Source organism: Sinocyclocheilus rhinocerous, unplaced genomic scaffold (assembly GCF_001515625.1).
Source record: "Sinocyclocheilus rhinocerous isolate Xijiao unplaced genomic scaffold, SAMN03320098_v1.1 scaffold589, whole genome shotgun sequence".
Taxonomy (NCBI): domain Eukaryota; kingdom Metazoa; phylum Chordata; class Actinopteri; order Cypriniformes; family Cyprinidae; genus Sinocyclocheilus; species Sinocyclocheilus rhinocerous.
In genome coordinates this window covers 75,200-84,068 of record NW_015635524.1, presented here as the reverse complement: position 1 = coordinate 84,068, position 8,869 = coordinate 75,200, and the positions used below count along the sequence as shown (strand labels likewise).

At 43.7% G+C, this 8,869-nt stretch overlaps 2 protein-coding genes across 3 annotated transcripts in view; both read right to left on the bottom strand.

The window, feature by feature from the left end:
* Nucleotides 1-7,086, bottom strand: part of f10 (coagulation factor X) — a 9,980-nt gene extending 2,894 nt beyond the window's left edge. Inside the window, exons 1-7 of the mRNA XM_016561475.1 lie at nt 6,912-7,086; nt 6,530-6,690; nt 2,139-2,163; nt 1,936-2,049; nt 1,715-1,846; nt 1,358-1,641; nt 1,113-1,230 (exon numbers count right to left, since the gene is read on the bottom strand). Coding sequence (XP_016416961.1) covers nt 1,113-1,230; nt 1,358-1,641; nt 1,715-1,846; nt 1,936-2,049; nt 2,139-2,163; nt 6,530-6,690; nt 6,912-6,972 — 895 coding nt within the window. The 5' untranslated portion in view covers nt 6,973-7,086. The remainder of the gene's footprint in view (nt 1-1,112; nt 1,231-1,357; nt 1,642-1,714; nt 1,847-1,935; nt 2,050-2,138; nt 2,164-6,529; nt 6,691-6,911) is intronic.
* Nucleotides 7,087-7,878: 792 nt separating this feature from the next.
* The window catches only part of f7i (coagulation factor VIIi), a 4,126-nt gene continuing 3,135 nt past the window's right edge, over nt 7,879-8,869 (bottom strand). For both annotated transcript variants that reach the window (XM_016561476.1, XM_016561478.1), the window contains exon 8: nt 7,879-8,562. In XM_016561476.1, coding sequence (XP_016416962.1) covers nt 7,937-8,562 — 626 coding nt within the window. In that variant the 3' untranslated portion in view covers nt 7,879-7,936. The remainder of the gene's footprint in view (nt 8,563-8,869) is intronic.

The window sequence follows — 8,869 nt, the reverse complement described above, 5'->3', positions numbered from 1 at the left end:
GCTGCCGCCATGTCGTGAAGGCGCTGTGTGTTTCGTTGTGAAAGCGAAACTACTTTGTTTGGCCTTCCAAAAATGGACACGACTAGAAATCAGTGGTTAAGTTGTATTTACAACACTGTTCCAGAACAGTTCAAACCAAATATTCAGATGTGTGCAGTTGCATTTTATGGAGGATGAGGACTGTTTCCTGATCCTGGTAGAGTAGACTACAATGCCGGCTGTTCTGACTCAAAGACTGTAAGTGCGTTTTTTTATATTTAAAGAGTTTTTATGAGTTTTTATATTTTATATTTAAAGCGAGTTTTTTGGGCAGTGTAGAGTTTACAGTGTAGAGTTTTAGAGTTTTTTTTGGGCAGTGTTGTTTGTCATTTCTCTGATCACAAATGCAGACATGGTTTTATGTTTACGCGGCGCGATGCAAAGCAACGCGTAAAAAGACAGTATAAGTCATTATAATCCATAATTATGTCCCCACTGGATGCAACGAATGCCTCGTTTATAATGGGTTTTCATGTTTTTGAATCATCGCTCCGGCCTGACAGGGCAACATCACAGTATGGTAGGGGCGTAACATTTCCGTCACACGCTTGAGGTATTCGGCCAATCACAACGCACTGGATAGCTGGCCAATCACAGCACACCTTTCTTTTCAGACCGATGAGCTTTGTAAAAAATCGGCGTGTTTCAGAAAGGTGGGGCATAGAGGAGAAACAATAATGTACAGTATGTGGAAAATAATGTGTTTTTTTAACCTTAAACCGCATAAACACATTTCATTACACCAAATACACAAAATAATGTTCTTTTTAGCAACATCATATGACCCCTTTAAAGTTCATTTTATTTCAAGTAACAATGTTAAGTAAATGGTTTTTTAAATGGTTTTAATTTTAGTTAACTATAATAACATTGATGACAATACCATTGAATGTACTGATATAAAAGAGTGACATCTGAACAATAACAAGCTAAATTATGGCAGATTACAGAGATTTTACTGTTGTTTATTGCTGAATATGAAGCAGCTTTTTGTGCATCAAATTTCTGAACATGTGCATAAAAATATTTCACAAACTTTGAAGTTTTAAGGACATGTTCATATAAAGACGTACCTACAACCACGCGGGTGGAGAGTGACTGATTCATGCAGTGAGCGGCAGACAGGACGAAGTACTCGTTTAAGATGGTGCCACCACAGAAGCCAATGTTGTCTTCATTAATAAGAAGAGCCTGAGAGAACGTAAGATGTCAACGATAACACACTAAAACTGGCACATTTCATATTTCCAAAAAACTCAAGTAAGGTTTCATGCAAAAGAAGACTAAAACTGAGAAAAACTCAATTATAAGTTTCTACCTGCCATGGACAATCTCCAGGAAGACAGTTCACACCGTTCACGATTCTCGTGTTTCCCTCAGATGATTCAGGCAGAACTAGTTGCTCCTCCACTGGATTCATGATCTCCTGCTTGAGGAGGCCGAACATGCCTTTTGTCTCATTGCTGGGAGGGTTTGTGAAATCTACGACAGGCTCAACAGTGGTCTCTACATGCGTTTCCTCTTCATTCTCAGTGTTGTTGATGTGTATGTTTAAGATGCTTCTGGTCTTCTGAGGATGGACGGTGCCACATTTGAAAGGATCTAAAACAGAAAGTTTTTTGAACTGAGGATAATCAGTGGATAAACATCTCTCCTACATCAGAATATCATTTACCATGAGAAAGACACAACTTCCCGTTAGAGGCCAGCTGGTAGCCTTTAGCACATGAACAGGCGATGTTATTCTGCTGTACCCTGCAAAAATGATCACAGCCTCCATTTTCACTCTCACAGAGCGCAGGAATAACTGCAACAAGACACAGAGGAGAGAAACTCAACAGCATTGATGGTTTGATGGTCTGTTGTGTGATTACTGAACAACATGAGGCTCTTTACCAATCTCACAGTTGTAGCCCTTAAACCCTTGTTGACAGAAACAAGTGTATGGCCCGATCGTATCTTTACACTCGCCGTCATTGAGACATGGGTGGGACAAACACGCATCTCCATCTGAACAAACACCAAACACACAAGCACTCATATCAAGACTGACTTTACCATTTAAACCAAACTGAACCAAAGGATTGTTACAGACTCACCAACATACACGTGCCAGAACTCATCCTGAGAGAAAATAGATGAACACATCCATCAGATGAAATAAGCACACTTAACATACTCATGCACTTTGATTTATTTGAATTGCATTTATTTTGATGTTTGTTTTCATTGGAATAGTCCTTAGTAAGCTTAGATGCCATATTGAATTTAACACAGATGAAAATGAGGCTGTGAGGGATAGACTTACAGTACTTATAATGGTACGCGCTGTATAAAGGCCATAGATCATGTCATTTTCACAACTCTCAACTGTTTTTATGTAGTGTTTTTCAACTTTTTCGGAAAGACATTTCGTTAGCTGAACAATTGGTATGTCGTTAAACAACAGTTAAATCCACTGTATTTAAGTCCCTCACAGCCTTGTTTTCATTCCTGTCAAAAATTAAATATGCCTCTATCCTAACTGAAGTCTCTATCAGCCTCATTCATCATCATTACATTTATGGTTTAGAATTTGTATCTAAGTTTAGCTTATATTGAAATGAAACCATCATGCTTTCATATGTGGTTATTTTAGTTGCAAAAATTCTCATATAACATTTTCATCAGATGGTTCAGACAGAACTAAGTTTCTCATACAGTCTTGATCTGTGTTTGATTATACTGGTTATGCCAAGTTCAATAATTCAACTCTGTTATGAGGACAAACATAGTGACAATAGTTGCTAGTTATTAGCAGTGACATTTTGACATTAAACATGTTTTGAAAAATAATTGGTTATCATTGTTTATTGTTTATGAGTGAATTTACTTATTAACTCAAATTATAAGCAGATAAGCTCTAAAAGATGAATACTGAGGGAATCGTACACATCACTATGTTTCCATCCTAAGTTGCAAATTTAACTTATATGTGCAAAATTAGAATATCACATAAAACATTTGCGAATAAAGCACTGTTTCCATCCCATGTGTTCAAGAGAACAAAATAGTCACTGCCTTGGAAACTGGCACAAAGTATTAATAACAAAAATTTAAGTTGCTGAAACTGGTGAAGACTGTGTTTTTTATTTCCTACATTATAAATTACTTGCTCCAGACAAAACGCATTAACAAACTCTGTCATGTTCCCTTTCGAACGTTCACTTCACGTTGTGTATGGGGGACAACTCCTGTTTACCCTGGTACTGAAGCCTGATTTGTTAACGTTTGTGTAGCTGCACAAACCAATGGGGGGGGGGAGCCAACCTCTATATAAGTCGGCTCAGAGCGCCATTTCATTAGAATCTTCTCGCGAGTGCAGAAACCCCTTGTACCAGTCCACTTCCACCAGAAGTGGCAGAAACAGCGGAGCAGCAGGTCTCATCCATCAGGCTCGAGTGAACTCACCTCGGCTTGGCACCCATGTGCTTCGCGCTCTCTCCAAAATGCCTCGTCTCGTGCTTCACACAGGAAAAACAACGCCCCTCGTCAGCTGCGAGCGGCTTGATTTCTTTCTGCGCGTCCGAGGAAGAGGTTGCTGTCGACGACTCGATGTCCTTGACAGCGAAGATCCCGAAGTCCCAGCTCTGTCTACATGGCTGAGCATGGACTCAGAACTGATCCGGGTTCTGACAAGGGCTGTGGAGGAACTCGGCCTTGATTGGGTGGCCCCGGAAGAGCCCGCCCTCTGCCTCCTCGACGAGTGGTTCTTAAAGGGTCATCGTCAACCATCCTCCTGACAGCGGCCAGCTCCGTTTATGCCTGCGGTCCACGACGAGCTCACTAAAACATGGCGGACTCCGTACTCAGCGCGTTAACCCTTCTACTACAGCTGCTCTCACCACCTTTGACGGCGCTGAAGAGAAAAGGTACAGCAAGCTCCCCCCTCTTAGATGGCGCATCCATCTAAGCCCTGCAGGTTGACGTCCTCCTTGGCCAACAGGGATTATGCAGCGGCTGGCCGGACCGGCTTAGCCCTGCATACGATGTCGGTGCTCCAGGTATTTCAGGCCAAACTTCTCTGTGATATGCACGAGTCTGGCCGGAATCCTAGAGTCTTCATTGAGTTGCGCACAGCATCTGATTTGGCCCTGCGCACTACCAAGTTGACTGCTCAGGCGATCGGCAAGGCCATGGCCAGTCTGGTGGTGCTGGAGTGCCACCTATGGCTCAACCTCACGGAGATAAGGGACGCCGAGAAGATGGCCTTCCTTGACTCCCAAGTCTCACCCAAGGGACTGTTCGGGCCTGCCGTGGACGAGTTCACGAAGCATTTTAATGAGGCTCAAAAGACGTCGCAAGTGCTGCATCATTTTCTGACTAAGTGCCCCAGCTCAGCAGCTGTTACCTCGTCAGGTAGCCTCGTCCTCGCGTAGTGCTGGACCCAGAGCTGCAGAAGCCGTCCTGATCAGAAAGCAGAGAGGAAGAGGAGAGGGCTAGTTCTCGCCCAGGCCGGAACGCCCTTGAAGAAAGCTTGAGATCATTCCCCACCTCTTCGAATCCTTCCGAGCGGTGGAGTTTTTTCAGTGGGACACGTCCTGCATGCCCAACGAGTGTCCCAACAAACTACCACTGTGATAGCAGACCCACATACTCAAAAGAGCATTTCTCCTCTCCCTATAACCACAAGTGTCAGCTCCCCATCCCCACATAGCGATCTGCCACTAATAAAAATAGAACAGCTTGGAAAGCCATTTCCGGAGTCGCAAGTTGGATTTTAAAAGTCATAGAACGAGGGTACTTGCTTCAGTTCGCTCAAAGGCCGCCTCGCTTCAGAGGCATCATTCGGACTTCGGTACTGGACAACGAAGCACATGTTATTCAGGCCGAAGTAAACACACTGCTTGCGAGGGACGCTATAGAACAGGTCCCCTTAGTGGACAGTGAGTGGGGTGTTTACAGCCACTACTTCTTCATTCCCAAGAAAGATGGTGGGCTCAGACCAATTCTCGATCTCAGAAGTGTGAATCCTGCTCTCATGAGACGGCCGTTCAGAATATTAACTTTGAAACAGATCCTCGTGCAAATTTGTCCCGAGGACTGGTTTCTGACTCTGGATTTGAAAGGATTCAAACTCTGGATTGTACTTTCATATCCAGATAGCCCCCAGTCACAGACTGTTCTTGAGATTTGCATTCGAGGGAATGGCCTATCAATATACAGTCCTGCCTTTCGAAATGCGTGAACGTGGCTCTTTCCCCTCTGAGACAGATGGGAATCCGCATTTTGAACTACCTCGACGACTGGTTAGTATTAGCCAGGTCAGAATGGGAACTTATCGTTCACATGTCGTTGTTGCTCAACCATCTGGAGCGTCTTGGGTTGATTCAACCAAATTCAACCAAAAGTTTTCTGACTCCCAGACAACGAGTCACGACAGATGCCTCCAGCTTGGGCTGGGGCGCTTTGTACGAGGGCAATCCGGCATTCGGCTCCTCGTCGATCCACGAGCAATGCCTACACATCAACTATCTCAAAATGATGGCTTTTTATCTGGCCCTAAATACCTTCCTGTCAGCCTTAAATGGGCAAAACGTCCTGGTCCGTTTGAACAACACGACTGTGATAGCCTATATCAGTTGCCAAGGTGGCCTCAGGTCACGTCCCCCTATACAGGATGACTGTAAACAGGTGTATCCTGTTTTAGGCACAGAGTAAACTCCTCTCAGTAAGAGCGGTTCATGTGCCCTGCAAACTGAACCAAGGTGCAGACATGCTGCCCAGGGATAATGAAGCCCCAGGAGAGTGGGGACTACATCCCCAGTCGGTACATATGATTTGGTCAGTCTTCGGCAAGGCAGAGGTGGACCTCTACGCCTCCGAAGACAACTGTTAATGCCCAATCTATTTCTCAACAAAGTGGGAAGCTCTGGCCCACGATTGGCCCAACACCCGTCTCTCTGCATTCCCTCTGATCGCTCTGTTCCCTCGGGTTATCAGGCAAGTCAGGGAAATGAATTGTTCTCTCCTTCTGGTGGCCCCAACCTGGAGGAACCAGGCTTGGTTCCCAGAGATGTTTCAGGGGACCTGGTGGAGAGACAGACCCAGCTGAGAGAGCGGAGAGCCGCGCTGGAAACATCCCGGGCTGACGCTCACAAGTCCGGGGTAAGTATACAGCGCGCTGCTAACTCTCCCACCACCTCTACTCCGTGTGTTTCTCTGCACAGGCCCAGTGCACCCAGGACGCGATCTTCCCAGATGCCCTTCACTCCGGACGTGAAAAGCGCTATACAAATAAACTTGAATTGAATTGAATTTAATCAATTGAGCGCATATGTTTTTTATGCAATTTTATTTTAAGTTTATGTGCATCGTGGCGGAAACAGCTGATGTCTGTGACCGTTATGACTGTTTTTTTGGGCCTAAGGTGGTACATATGATTTCCTGAATGTTTTCAATAAAGTACTTTTAAAAATAAACCAATAAACTGAATAAGCAAACCACTGACCGTCTTTTTAACATCCTCAAAGATTTCTCTGGCTTCCTCATAACTGCAGCGCTCCTCAACACACTCACGCTCCATGTTTCCCTTTTTCATCTCCTCAAACATGGAGTTGGCGCGCCTGCGCCGGCTCAGGACCTGACTGGCATCTTGAGTGTGGAGGAAGACTAGAGAAACACATGACATCCTCATTATCATCAAAGCCTTCCTCTTCCAGAGACTGATAGCAGCAGAAGAGCTGAGTGTTGAGAAATAAACCAAACCCATTAATACAGTTAAACTCACTCTGACATTGATTAGACCTTAAAGAACAAACATTCAGGTCAGAAACAGAGAAATATGAGTCATTCTGAATCTGCAGTCTGTTCATTCGAGACGACACACTCACCTTCTGAGTTCACACAGTGTATTAGAAACAAGAAAAGAAAATTCCAGAAGACCCAAGACATTGTCTTTTGTCAGCGTTCAGCTCTTTCACATTAGAGGATCGTTCAGAAAACAAACAGAAAGTCAATGAACTGAATGCTGGGAGAGAGAGACACAGGAACAAGGGGAGGAGAAACTGACAAGAGGACAAAGTGAAAAGCACCAACATTTGCTCAAATAAAGAGTCAACTGTGACGTTGTTTACTCTTACGACATGTGATATTTCAGTTTAGAACTCAATAAACTACATGAATCCTCTCTGATGAATTCATGATGTTCTCTACACAAACACAAGAGATTTGAGAACCGCAGCCAAGCAGAAGATTATCAGGGAATAACTTCGGCTCTTTTTCTCACACAAAACATTGGAAGTCAGAAGACATGAATATAGTGCAGAAGACAGAAGTGCAGAGTGCAGTCCTCACGAACACGTTTCAATAATGTCAGTGATTCATTAAGTGTCTAATGGTAATGCATTTACTTTTATTTATTTAGCAGATGCTTTTATGGAAAACAACTTACAAATGAGGAATACAAGTGAATGATCTTAAAGAGCAGGTGATGCAATGGTGTTAAAACAAGTGAAAAACCGCCTCTTTGTCAATAGTTTAATCATCTAAATATTTTCTGTCCTCTTTAAAGTTCACAGAGATGAAGATGAGCTGTTAACTTTCTTTTATTGGAATATCTGAACTTTATCTGTATTTTATACAGACTAACATAATGTTCACAAAATGTGCAGAACATCTCACATCTGACCCTACACAGGGTCACGTCTGATATATGATTAGACCAGAGCAACATCTGCACAAAAAAATCAATGCGGTTTCAGTTAATGACTGCCTAACTGTCCCTCAAACATGCCTGAATGAGCCCTAAAACCTAAACGCATGAAGATCAGATGCATGAATGACAAAAACACACATAAACAAACTCAAAGTGATGGTTTTATTTCAAAGCTCATCACATTAACCTCTGGTAGAGACATTATTTGTGAGTGGATGGCTTAAATGGGGATCCACTGATATTCAGTGGTTCGATGGGTGTTTTCATAATCATCTCAAGCCATTTCAAAAAGTTGGCCACTTTGGTGTAAATCCCATAGTTCCCAGGCTGACTGCAGCCTTTACCCCACGACACGACGCCCGTCAGGAAGGACGTTCCCTCGTAGCGTGTGACGAGCGGACTGCCATCATGTCCTCTGCAGGACTCGTGGCTGCCCTCAGTGTACCCTGCGCAGAACATGTTTGCAGAGATGTTAACGCCACTCTTCACTACACACTGTGATGTGGGAAACAGAGGGACAGCCAGCCGCTGCAGTGTGGCGGATGATTGGGCTTTAAGGCCTTTGGACGGATGGATGTTGTCCCCTGGGGTTCGCTTGCCCCATCCGCTAAGTGTGTGGAAGCGGACGACCGCAAGCTCACTCTGTGCCAGGTGTGGTGTGGGGAGGCAAACAGGCACGGTGTACACTGAGCGCTTGGGTTCTTCACGTAGCTGTAGGAGGGCCAAGTCACTATCCAGTGACACAGGGTCATAGTTCTCATGGATAACCACACGAGCGACATTATACGCCTCCTCTGAGCCGTCCATCACATCCAGGTCATGATCACCTGAGGACAAACCAACTTTACAGCTGAAAATGAAGTTGTTTCACTGTTATTTTTCTGTTTATTTCTGTGAAGCTGCTTTGAAATACTGGTATTGTTTAAAGCAGTGTTTCCCAACCTTTTTTTAGTCGCGGCACCCTTTGGAAATTTTAACAAATTTGTGGCATCCTACAAAATTAATTTTTGTATTTAATTAAAATATTTGAATTTCTAACTTCGATATACTTTGAAAAGTGTAGATATTCGGTACAGCAGGGAAGAACTGCAGAATATACTGTCATACAGATATTTTTAATATTATTAAAAAAAA